The 12,684-nt window shown below is 35.2% G+C and overlaps 1 protein-coding gene across 2 annotated transcripts in view; it reads left to right on the forward strand.

The window, feature by feature from the left end:
- MED14 (mediator complex subunit 14) overlaps positions 1-12,684 on the forward strand; it is a 64,294-nt gene that overhangs the window by 9,405 nt on the left and 42,205 nt on the right. For both annotated transcript variants that reach the window (XM_046673315.1, XM_046673314.1), the window contains exons 4-11: positions 3,684-3,857; positions 4,766-4,895; positions 5,358-5,486; positions 5,807-5,914; positions 6,459-6,591; positions 7,352-7,502; positions 7,987-8,098; positions 10,909-11,034. In XM_046673315.1, coding sequence (XP_046529271.1) covers positions 3,684-3,857; positions 4,766-4,895; positions 5,358-5,486; positions 5,807-5,914; positions 6,459-6,591; positions 7,352-7,502; positions 7,987-8,098; positions 10,909-11,034 — 1,063 coding nt within the window. The remainder of the gene's footprint in view (positions 1-3,683; positions 3,858-4,765; positions 4,896-5,357; positions 5,487-5,806; positions 5,915-6,458; positions 6,592-7,351; positions 7,503-7,986; positions 8,099-10,908; positions 11,035-12,684) is intronic.

The raw sequence follows: 12,684 nt of genomic DNA on the forward strand, positions 1-12,684 counted from the left end.
CTCAATTCCAGCTCTGCTAGCTAAGCCAGTGATGAGACTGGAAGAATTCTGTAAGACACATTCTAGCCACATATCTTTTGTCTCTAGGAGGATGCTGATATCATCCTTCTATATAACATTGATCAAAAGTTTATTTAGGGAGAGAATATTTTGTATTATATATTAAGTTTTCCTTATGAGGGAAAAAAGGTCCTTTTATGCATCTGTTGTTTGTAGACATAATGGGGAAATTAAAGTTTGTAGACAAAAAGTCTTTTGTATACTGTAAAGCATCATTCAAAGAATAGTTTTTTAATAAATATTAATAAACAGGCTTATTCCAAGCTTATTTATCAGAAAGTTTACAATTCATTTTGTCATTTTGGAAATTTGGGCACCGAGTCTAATGAATCTATTTGGACTGAAATGAAGAAGCATGGTATAGTATTTCTGAAAAGCCTAAGGTTTCTTTTCAATAATTAGTTAATTTGGGGTAATCTTTTCTTAAAGATGTTCAGACTTTCCATGGAAAGTTAGGTATTACTGAAGTATATCAAATCTAAGTGTTCAGTTTTTCAGATCTGACATTAAATCTCTAGTTATACTATGAGTGTTTAAATTACCTGTTTGATATTACTGAGTTGTGCTCAATAACAATATCAAGCAAAATCCAAAACTCTCGTTTTTGATATGAGACATATTGTATTCATCTTTCGTTAATTCATAGTATAGTATTTTTCTATCGGTTTTTTGAATTGACCATTCCAAGAAGTCACATTCTGAATAAAGTCTCATATTGAACTTATGTAAAGTTTTGATATTTTTGTTTCATGAATGTAGATACAGATGTGTCTCTGTCAGGGATAAAGTCCATCAGCTGAAGAATTAGACGATTATTCATATTTTGACACTTCTCTTCTCAGCCTAATGATTATTTAACTGGTCTCATTAGAGGTTCTTAATAGATAATGATCTTTAGCTATGCCAGACATATTATGTGTGTAGCTGAGTGTATAAATACACAGTTTATAGAACTCTGACTAATGGTAAAACAGTCTGGATAATGTTTTATCTAAGAAAAAGAGAAAATATCTCTCTCATTCTCCTAGAGCTTTTTTAAAAACAGCTTTATTGAGATATAATTCACATACCATACAATCCACCCATTTAAAGGGTACAATTCAGTGGTTTTTAGTATATTCACAGATGTGTGCAACCATCACCACAGTCAATTTTAAAGCATTTTATCATCTCAAAAAGAAAACCTGTACTCTTTAGCTGTCACCCCCAAATCTTACCCCCAGCCCTAAGCAACCACTAATTTACTGTCTCTGTGGATTTGCATATCCTGAACATTTCATATAAATGGAATCATAATATGTAGTGTTTTGTGACTGGCTTCTTTCACTTAGCATAGCATTTTCAAGGTTCATCCATATTGTCGCATGTATTGGTACTTTGTTCATTTTTATAGCCGAATTGTGTGGATCTACTACATTTTGTTTATCCAGTCATCAGTTAATGGACATTTGGGTTGTTTCCAGTTTTTGACTATTATGAATAATATTGCTATCAACATTCGAATACAAGTTTTTGTGTGGACATATGTCTTCGTTTCTCTTGGGTATATACCTAGGAGTGGAATGGCTGGGTCTTAGTGTAACTTATGTTTAATCTTTTGAAGAACTGCCAGGCTGTTTTCCAAAATGGCCGTATCATTTTAAATTCCCACCGGCAATGTATGAGGGTTCCACTTTCTCCATTCCAACCCATGTTATTGTTTGACATGTTGTTTCTCAGCCATCCTAAGTAGGTGTGAAGTGGCGCCTCGTTGTGGTTTTTATTTGCATTTCTCTGATGACTAGTGATATTGAACATCTTTTCATGTGCGTTTGGCCATTTGTATATTTTCCTTAGAGAAATGTCTGTTTGGTGCTCAGTTAAATTTTAAAGGAGATTATTAACAATATTAACAGCTGGTATGTGAGTACCTTAAAAACCAAAAAAACAAAGAACGTGGTGATCATTAGGGACCTACATGGATTCACTAATAAGTTACTCAGAACTAAAGTTTTATCTTTATTAATTTGGTTTCTAAGTCAAAGGAATATAGCTGAAGCTAGTGTATTTTGAGTTGAGCAAGGTAGTTTAGAGTGTTTCACTAATTACGCATGTTTAAGGTGGAGCGATGTGGGCTGGGTAAACTGTGGCACCCCACTAGGATTGATACATGTCTTTCTGGAGGGGGTCTTTAGTATTATTTGGCTTTGGCTTTGGTCTGATAAGCATTTTTAGTGTCCTGAGTGAAGGGAGACTTGGAATGACCTAAATCTAAGTAAAAACCAGTTGAGAGACGTAGGACTCAAAATGGTTTTAAGTATGTTAAAATCAGACAGATTACAGTCTTGCTTTAGGTTCAGGATGGGAAAGGAGACCTTGCTTGATAGAGATCATGTACAAAAGATCAAGACCTTTGAGTTGACTCCAAGCTTCCTATGTATTAACAGTATCATGGCTGCTAATAAGAAGTTAGTGTTGGTGGCATTGATAGAAATCCATTTTACTAGTCAGAGAAGGTAGCACTTCTACTGGGCTGTGCTAGTCTAAGAGTTGGAAGAAACATTTTTTGGTTCCAGCTTCTCTGATTATTGACTGTCCTTTTTTGGACAAGTGTCTCAACCTAAGTCTCAATTTTCTCATCTCTGAGGTGATAGTAATTATCTGTTTTTATCTCTTTACTAGAGTTGTGAAAATCAGATAAAATGAGTGTGGAAATACTGAGAAAATGTAGGGCATGGTGTGTGCATGATGTACTAATTCTGGACACCATATTTTAAGTTGGCCGCTGATAAACTGGAGCATTTCCAGGCAGTGGAACAAGGATGGTGAATCAGGAATTTGGAGATGTGAGGACTAGTTGAAGTGACTTGTAATGTTTAGCTTGAAGATAGGGTGGGCTTCTGCTGTTGTAAGGATAGGAGAGACTTTGAGTATTGTTCCAGAATAGAACTAGAAGATAAAAAGTTTCAAGGAAGTAGTTTTCAGCTCTGTGATGAGCCCTACTAGTTTAGGTGCCCTTATGACATGCATTGAGTAGAGAACTGATGGAAAGGATTTCTGTATTGGGCATGAAGTTGGCTTAGATCTCATAACGGGCAGTGTTTATTGAGTGTTTTCTGTGTTCTAGGTACTGTTCCGAAGGTTTCATTTGCATTAACTCTTAATCCTCAGAACAACCGTATAAGGTTAGAAATCATCTCCATTTTACAGTTGAAAAAAAATGAGGCACAGAGGGATTAAGTAACTTGCCCAAGATTATAGGGCTAGTAAATTGTGGAATTAAAATTGAGGCTAAGACAGTCTGGGTCCGGGAGTCTTTGATTTTGACTACTTTGTTACCAACCAACTCTAAAAGTCTGTAAGAGTAAAGAGGATTTTATTCTATTTATTTTTCCTAACTTGTGATATTATGTATGTGAAATGTTAAGAATGGAGAAATGAATTAGAAATCCAATTGATAGAAAATTATTGGTTTCTAAAATATTTCTTCTTTGAATTACTGGTAAAATTTTTGAAGAAATATTTTGAAATATGGAAAACCTGTATTAATTCCCTTCAAAGTTTACTTTTGAATGAATAAATATTTGAAGTGAAAAGCGGCCGGTTTTCAAGGAAGCTTAATACATTTACCCTTTGCTTTAAAGATGATCTCGAGCTTTTTAGATCAGCAAGCCATCCTGTTTGTGGACACTGCTGATCGCCTGGCCTCGTTGGCTAGAGATGCTCTGGTCCATGCACGCCTGCCTAGTTTTGCCATCCCATATGCCATTGATGTACTGACTACTGGGTCTTACCCACGGCTGCCAACCTGCATTAGGGTAAGCGCATTCCTTCCTCTCCCTCACTCCCACCCCATTCTTAAAAGTTGAAGGCTTTGGCGTTGGATTCTGCTATATTATTAAGCAGCCCAGCAAAAAAGTGTTTTATATTTTTAACACATATTTCATATTGTTTGCTTTTTTCCTTTTATAACTAAAATTGTGGGTTTTAAAAAAAATAAATTGGGGCCAAAATGTGAATAGCTGTCAAAATGGGTGAATCTTTCTGTGTGTGAGGGTGAACAGATATGCAAATATAACTTGCATCTATTTCATATGTGAAAATACTGCATGCTAGTTGCTTTTTGAAGTGTGTTTTAAAATTTATTGTTGTGGTAGTTGTTTCCTTATGGTGCTATTGTAGTTTATACTTTTAAGAAGTGGTGGAAGTTACCTAGTGACATTAAGTTGGTTTCATAAATGGAGCATGAAGAAGTTCATGTTGGATTACCATCTTAGCCGGATGACTGGTAGAATCATTGGCACTCTAATGCATGATAGTAATGGTCACTATTATTGGATATAGACTGCAGAAATGAGTTTTCTCCAGCCGGTGGTGCAGTGGTTAAGTTTGCACATTCCACTTCAGCGGCCTGGGGTCTGCTGGTTCGGATCCCGGGTGCGGACATGGCACCGCTTGGCAAGTCATGCTGTGGCAGGCGTCCCACATATAAAATAGAGGAAGATGGGTACAGATGTTAGCTCAGGGCCAATCTTCCTCAGCAAAAAGAGGAGGGTTGGCAGCAGATGTTAGCTCGGGGCTAATCTTCCTCAAAAAAAAAAAAGAAAAAGAAATGAGTTTTGAGATTCTCTTGGGTGTAAAGTAAGAAAATACTGTGTTAAGGCAGGCGCGGGTAAAAATTATGTCTTTTCATACATTATTTAAAAATTACTTAAATTTTTTGTAGGATAAAATTATCCCGCCAGACCCAATTACCAAAATTGAGAAACAAGCCACACTTCACCAGCTGAACCAGATTCTTAGACATCGGCTTGTAACCACAGATCTTCCTCCTCAGTTAGCAAATCTTACAGTTGGTATGTATCTGAAGTTTATTTTTTAAGAATTGACTTGCTAGAATATTTTTAAACAGCTTTTGGGATTTTATTCAAAGAAATATCATTGTGAAGTATTGACCTACAGTTTTGGTAGTGTTGGAATCTGTGACTTGTCAGCCATATCATTTCTCTTTAGTACCTGGAAATACAGTGCTGGTATTTGAAGCTGGGAAGTGGGTAAGATCTCATGGGGCTGGTGGAGAGACTTGGTCCCAGAGTTGAGCCTCAAGAAAATAGTGTTGATGTTAGAAGAGTTGCCTTTGGTTTCTTGATGACTTGGAAGCTGGCTACTGTTTATGCAGAAACCACTGAATTATTTGAACACTTAGGAAGAATCATTCAGTCTTTTTAAAATCTCTTATAAGCAAGACTGAAAGTTCTAGGTTAGCAGGAGGCTGCTTATTTTCTAGCAAAGTAGACTTCTTCTTCTTCTTCTAAAAGCAAATGGCCGAGTGAAGTTTCGAGTTGAAGGAGAATTTGAAGCCACTTTAACCGTGATGGGAGATGACCCGGATGTTCCATGGCGTCTTCTCAAGCTAGAAATTCTAGTTGAGGATAAGGAAACCGGAGGTAAATCATAAATACTGATTTAAATCATAAGTATTGATTTAAATCTGTGGTGTTTTTATATTATTGAAACATTCTTACATAATAATAAGTGTGTTTACCAATTTATCCTGTAATTTGAAGCAGATTTTATGATAATCATAACTACCTACTAACTATAGAGGTTTCAGTGTTTTCTCAAGAATAATGTTTTCTGGTTTCCATAGATAATTTCAGTTTTTTCTTAACTCATTTCTAATTAGTATACTCTTCCTTAGTTGGTACTGTGACACGATCTGTACGCTTTTCTGATTAACCACCTTCTTTTCTCCTACCAATGGAAGATGGGCGAGCCTTGGTTCATAGTATGCAAATCAACTTTATCCATCAGCTGGTACAGTCTAGGCTCTTTGCTGATGAGAAACCTCTTCAGGACATGTACAACTGCCTACGTATCCTTCTGGAATTTGAGACATGTATTTGTAAGGATTTTGTGTCTCCCTCTTCCCCAACAATTCCATTTGCCCCTAGTCCTGAACTGCAGCAGCCAAAACTCTCCCTCGCCCCTTTTTGAGTAGAAATGGGACTGGGGAACTGGCCAGTGTGAAGAATAGTGATATGTCTATAATAAATCGAGTTTTAAATTTTACTGTTGACTTTGCAGGTAAAAGTGAAAAATGATGAGTTAGAAATAGTACTATTTGGAGGAAAAAAATAGCACTATTTGGTCTATCTATATTCTCTAAACTATGATGAATTAAGGGGCAAACTGGACCTTATAATTTGTTTATATTGGTTCAAAATTAAATTGGTTTTCTAAAATTATGCCACAAATTATAACACTTTTTAGGGTGAGTCATTGGAGGTATATAATTCCAGAAATTTCCTTCATAGTCAACTTCTTGGGAATAGAGCTTTTGTTAAATGAAGTTTGCTTGTACTTCATTACTGTTGTAGTGATATGTTATATTAGATTTGCTTAACGAGATCCATCAGATTCTTTCTGCTTATCACTTCAGTTAGAAGTGCTACATTCCCAAACTCTAATGTTAATCCGAGAGCGGTGGGGAGACCTTGTGCAGGTGGAAAGGTATCATGCTGGAAAGTGTCTCTCCCTCTCAGTTTGGAAGTAAGTAAAGTTGATTCTGGTGGGTTCATGCTATGACTGTAAATACTCTGTCTTTTTCTCTCATTTGTCTGATTTACTTTATATCAATAGCTGTGTGCCTCTGGCAACATGATTTTGTATAGTAAGGTCCCATGGTATTATATAGACCAGATAGGACATCCATAATTGATACCTTTCTTAGAACATGGCATGTTTTAAATACTTAGACATTATCTATTTGTACTAAGACTGACTATTCTTAAAAAGTTTACTCTGGGCTCATACCAGGCTGCTAAAAGACCATTTTAGTTTAGATTATTGGGTATCATTTTTAAAAACATGCTTGCTTATCACCGTTTTACATTTTGAAGTGCACCTTTTAAAAACTTTCTTGGGAGAGTTTTAGGGAAAATCAGTATCAGGCTATTTATAGTCTTTGATTCCCTGTTTGAACTTTGCTTATTTCTCATTTTCTGTAAAGAAATCAGAGGTGAACAGATACCACTTAGAAGACAGGTTATTTTGCTTGGGGATTTTTTGGTATGTGTGCATGTGTTTTATTTTTAAATTCTGTGTCTATATTTTTAAAATGCAGTAAATCAAATATTGTGTTGGATTACAGAATAGCTGTCTTCCCAGTATTAATTTATTTCCTCCACAAACAATGAAGGCCTGCTGTGTTCCAGGCTCTGGCTAAGGTGCAAAATAGATTGTGTCTATTTTATTCCAAGAGTTAATGGGCTGTGTTGAAAAAAATTTAATATTTCTTTTTTCTCGTTAGTCAACAGGTTCTAGGGAGGAAAACGGGGACGGCATCTGTTCACAAAGTTACAATTAAAATTGATGAGAATGATGTCTCCAAGCCTTTACAGATTTTTCATGATCCTCCTTTGCCAGCTTCTGATTCCAAATTAGTAGAAAGAGCCATGAAGGTAAAAGAGCTCAATATGTTTCAATATTGGTTTGATTAAATGTACATAACTTACCATTTATACTAAAAGTTTTAGCACAAATTCTTTAAAGTACTAATTGTTCCTAAAACCCTTTTTAAAACTTGTTTTAAATGAATGTTGTGCTTCTACATTTGTTGTTTTTTTTAACATCTAATATGATGTATAATTTTTAAGATGTTCTTTCAAATTTTGTAATGTAGATCAAATCGCCATTTTATTTTTAAAGTCTGGCACTTGATCACTCTGATAGCTTCTTCATATAGTATCTTGATCTGTACTCACCAAAGTGTTAAGCTACTAATACCATGTAAGTTTATTTTAACTTTGTTTACTTTCTTTTACTGATTAACACTTAATCAGTGTGATTCTAAAAGGAAATATCTTGAATCACAGTAATCTCTCAGGCTTTTAGAGTAAAAATGTTTAAGTTGCACATATAATTCTATTGTTCCTGTTTATGCAGATTGATCACTTATCAATAGAAAAACTCCTGATTGACAGCGTCCATGCACGAGCTCATCAGAAGCTCCAGGAACTGAAGGCCATTCTTAGAGGCTTCAATGCCAACGAAAACTGTAGGTTCTTTTAACTTGGCATTTCTGTCTTTTATTTTGTTTCAGTTAGTATCCACTTTTACGAAGGGTCTCTCTCAATATAACTTTTTTTCCTGATATACTAGTTTTGTTGCGAAGCCTGGGCATTTCTGCATTTTAACTTGTGATCTGCCAAGTTTGTCCTAATTTTTCCCGTTATTTTCTTCTTATTTAGCTCGGCCTTATTTTTGAAATGTTTGCATATTGTCTTCCCATTAAAATTTTTTTCTATTGAAATGGCAGATATTTTAACATTTTAATATGAATCTTATTTTTAAAGTTTCTTCTAAGGATAAGGCAGCTTTGCACATATTTGAAATGTATTTATAAAATGTGCCTCTTTGAAGCAGAATTTGTCTTTTTAAAAAATTTTTTGAGTTAATGCATTAACAGGCTTCAAAATAAGAAATACAAATAGACACACACAGTGAAAAATCTTCTAAGTTTAATTACCTAGTAAGTATATTTCAGTATATATTTTGGGGACAGTCAATCATCCAGAAAGTAAGTGCTTTTGTTCTAGGAATATAGTTTCACAGTATCATAATGAGCATATTTACTATCCCTACCCCAGTTGTTTTTGACCATGATTACCTTTTGCCCACAGTGAACAGCCTTTAATTAAGTGAGATGATGTAGGTGAAGTGCCATGTAAGTATGAAGTCTTAATAGCACTAGGAGCAGAGCTACTGCCTTTCATCATCACAGAGCCCAGCTCAGTCCATTGTACTTAAAAGGTAGCTTCTTCGGCACAGACTAGTAACACCGAATTAAAACCACTTTGATGGAGTAGATGAAAACGCTGCCTGAAGAAAAGACAGAGTCAGGGAAGTAAATTTATATTTAGAATACAATATTCATTCAAGGAAAGTGAAGGAATAGAAGTGAAAAAGAGTCTAAGACCAGCCAAAGACTAGAGGGAGGGGCAACTTAACTTAATAAAAATGCAAACGCCGGCCTTAAAGAAAGGGTATGACAGACATCTGTGTTCTCTGTATTCTTCTCTGATGCCCTATCTTTTCAAGAATACTCAATTTTTATAATTAGATTGAAATTATAATTATTTCAATTCTCAGAAGTAGTTTTACTCCTTTGCTACACTTGGAAGGTTTACCTTTAAAGAATACATTCCTACCCCTTTAGGAATGATAACAGTACAGATATGTTTTAAAAATCAGCAACCTTGCTTCAATTCTGTAAGCACTTATTATATATATATATTTTTGTATCTGTGAGGAAGATTAGCCATGAGCTAGCTACTGCCAATCCTCCTCTTTTTGCTGAGGAAGGCTGGCCCTGAGCTAACATCTGTGCCCATCTTCCTCTACTTTATATGTGGGATGCCTACCACAGCATGGCTTTTGCCAAGCGGTGCCATGTCCACACCCAGGATCCAAACTGGCGAACCCCGGGCCGCCAAGAAGCAGAACATTTGAACTTAACCACTGCGCCACCAGGCCGGCCCAGCACTTATTATATTAATGTAGTAACTTCAGCAAAACATGATTTGAACTAATTTGTCACACTGGTTTGAATTATAAGATATTGTATAAGAAATTTCTCTTTGTGCCTTTCTGTTTTTTTTTTTAGGTGAGAGTTCTGGATCTGCAGGTTAAACATTTGTATACAAATGTCTATTAGATATACTTGAAAGCAATTTGCTTTTGTCTGATTAAACATATCTCCTGCAGTCTTTTTGCTTTATTAATTTGTTTGATAGTTAGTTTGTATGGACAGTACCAATGGTAATTTCACCCATTTTAATTATTGCAAATTCACAGTAAGAGGTTTCAGTTTGTTTCTTTGGCTCATATAAAGGAGTACAGATAATGTACATTGTTGAGCACTTGCTTTTTAAAGCACCTTTACAAATTTGTCATTTCTTCCTCCTAAGGACCCATGGCATAGACAGGAAGATGTTATTGTCCTTGTTTAACAAAGTAGCACAGAGAAGTCACAGCTGGTGAAAGCCTGGGCCTATATTACCACTCTCCTCACTGCAGGCCTTTCTTTGTTGTGGCTTTAGAGTGCTATGATGACCAGAAGAGCATATTCATTTTATGACTCCTCAATCCGATCAGCACATGGTGTGCTTTCAGTGCTTTGCTCCTTTCCTGGATTTTGTTATGCCAATTTGTGGGATTCGGGGAAAAGTTAATTGGATCTGGTGGAAATACTATGAAACTCTAGAACAAGTGTATTGGCAGCTTTGGGAATTTCTTTAGCAATTGCCTATGTTCTTATTTCATCTGTGACTTGAAAATGAGGTACATAAATAACTTGAATTTTTTTTTTTACTACGTAATCAATAATGTTTACTAGTTTTCAAGTGTTTTTATAAACACATGGGCCCTAATCGCCAGAAAACCTCTGTTTATGAAGAATGGTATTGGAAATATTTAGGTCATAGATGAAATTTATTCTATTTACCAAACAACTAATTTTCTTCCCACTACAGCAAAAATTAACTTATTAGAAATTACTGAGTGAAAGTAAAACTAGAACTCAGGTCACTGATGAGGTTAACTTTTCACTAGTTATTTTAACCTTCTTTAAGGAATCTTGGAATTTTTTTTGCTGTAGTATTTAAGTATGTTTATTTCAAGTAACCTAAAGATTACATTCTTCCTTTTGAGCTGCTAATTGACATAATAGTACTATTCCAATTTTCAGAATCATGTTTTTCCTCTAACATTCAGGATTGTTCAATAGTTGGTTCATTTCTACTCACTGAGAAATATTTTTTTAAAAAATATTGATATCAATATAATTTTTAATTCTTAACTGTTCAGCTTCCATAGAGACTGCACTTCCAGCTCTCGTTGTTCCCATCTTGGAGCCTTGTGGTAATTCCGAGTGTCTACACATTTTTGTAGATTTGCATTCTGGAATGTTCCAATTGATGCTTTATGGACTTGGTAAGTTACTAAATGGTGTAGTCACTCAGTCTAAGGAAAAATATTTTTATCAAAAGCAGAATAAAAATTTTCTGCAATTACATATTGGGAGGGGTGGTATAAGCAGTGGGGAAAGTAGATATGGAAGGAAAAACTCTGGCTGATGTCTCTTCCTTGGCACCCACTTTAACTCTGCATTTTCTTGTACCTGAAGTTAACCTTCCCATTATGAAGTACATTCATGTTGTTTCTCTTATGTAAAAGCAATAATGCTGATGGCTGATGTTTTTTAGATTAACTATTTTACCAGCAATAGTTGGTTGACATGGAAATGACTACAAGGATTCTAATGTCATTTATGGCTGAAGAACTTATTTATGACAGTATAAACATCTAAGATGACTTAGGGTACAGAATCCTGGAGGAAAGGATTTTTTTCTGGCTTAAACACAGTAGAAATTAAAGTTTGCTTTCTAACATGTTCTGTTACTGAATTGTTACCAGGAACTTAGTGTTTTTTGTTGTTAATTGAACAGCGCCCTTGAATATATTAGCATGTTGCCATTAAAATTAATATTAAGCAAGGTAGATTGATGAAAGAAAAGGTTTTGTGGTTATATTGTATGGCTCTAAAGATAGATTTTCCTGTGAACTGCTGATGGAAACTGTCCTGATTACTTTGAATCACATCACATTTATGAATGACCTTTTAACTATGATTCCAAACCAATAAGGCACTTGTTTGTTCTTCAAAACTTTTTATTTAACTCTTTTCTTGATTATTAACACAGTAGATACTCATAAATAAAAAACCTAAACGTGTAAAAATGAGAGAAGAAGCAAAAAATAGTTACCTGTCAGCAGTCATTGCTATTTTAGGGGATGTATGCTTCTCTTAGCTGAGGGTGCCGTAACAAAGAACGACAGTGTGTGTGGCTTAAGCAACAGAAATTTGTTTTCTCCTAGTTCTGGAGATTGAAGTCTGAGATCAGGTTGCCAGCATGATCATGTTATGGTGCGGGCTCTCTTCCTGGCTTGTAGATGTTGGCTTCTTGCTGTATCCTCACATGGCAGGAAGAGAGAGAGCAAACTGGTGTGTCTTACTGTAAGGGCACTAATCCCATCATGAGGGCCTCACCTTTTTGGCTTCATCTAAACCTAATTGCCTCCCAAAGACCCCACCTCTGAATACCATCACATTAGGAGTTAGGGCTTCAACATATGAATTTGGGGGGACACAATTCAGTCCATAGCAGTGCTCTTCTAATTTTTATATACTTTTGTCTTACTTGAAATCATTTTATATTTTGCTTTTTGCTCAGCATTCTATTTTTATCATTTTCTAGTATCATTAAAAATTCTAAGTAACATTTAGCAAGCTAATCTTCAGCCAACAGTCCTTCTGCCAGAGACCATTTGTGTTTAATACACGTATTAATGAAGTTTTATAGTTTTTATAATTTTTAAGATTCTAAGTCTGGTAATACTATGAGTTTTAAATACATATAACTTTAAAATGTTAATTAACTAGACTAAGAGTTTTGGGAATTAAAATATAGGCAAAGAATTCATGTATTTGTTACTTGTTCTTCCTGCCAGTGTACATTTGCTATTAATTAGTTGTCTTAACTATAGCTCTCCCTGAATGTTAAATAGGGAAAACAAATTAGA

Source organism: Equus quagga, chromosome 10 (assembly GCF_021613505.1).
Source record: "Equus quagga isolate Etosha38 chromosome 10, UCLA_HA_Equagga_1.0, whole genome shotgun sequence".
Taxonomy (NCBI): domain Eukaryota; kingdom Metazoa; phylum Chordata; class Mammalia; order Perissodactyla; family Equidae; genus Equus; species Equus quagga.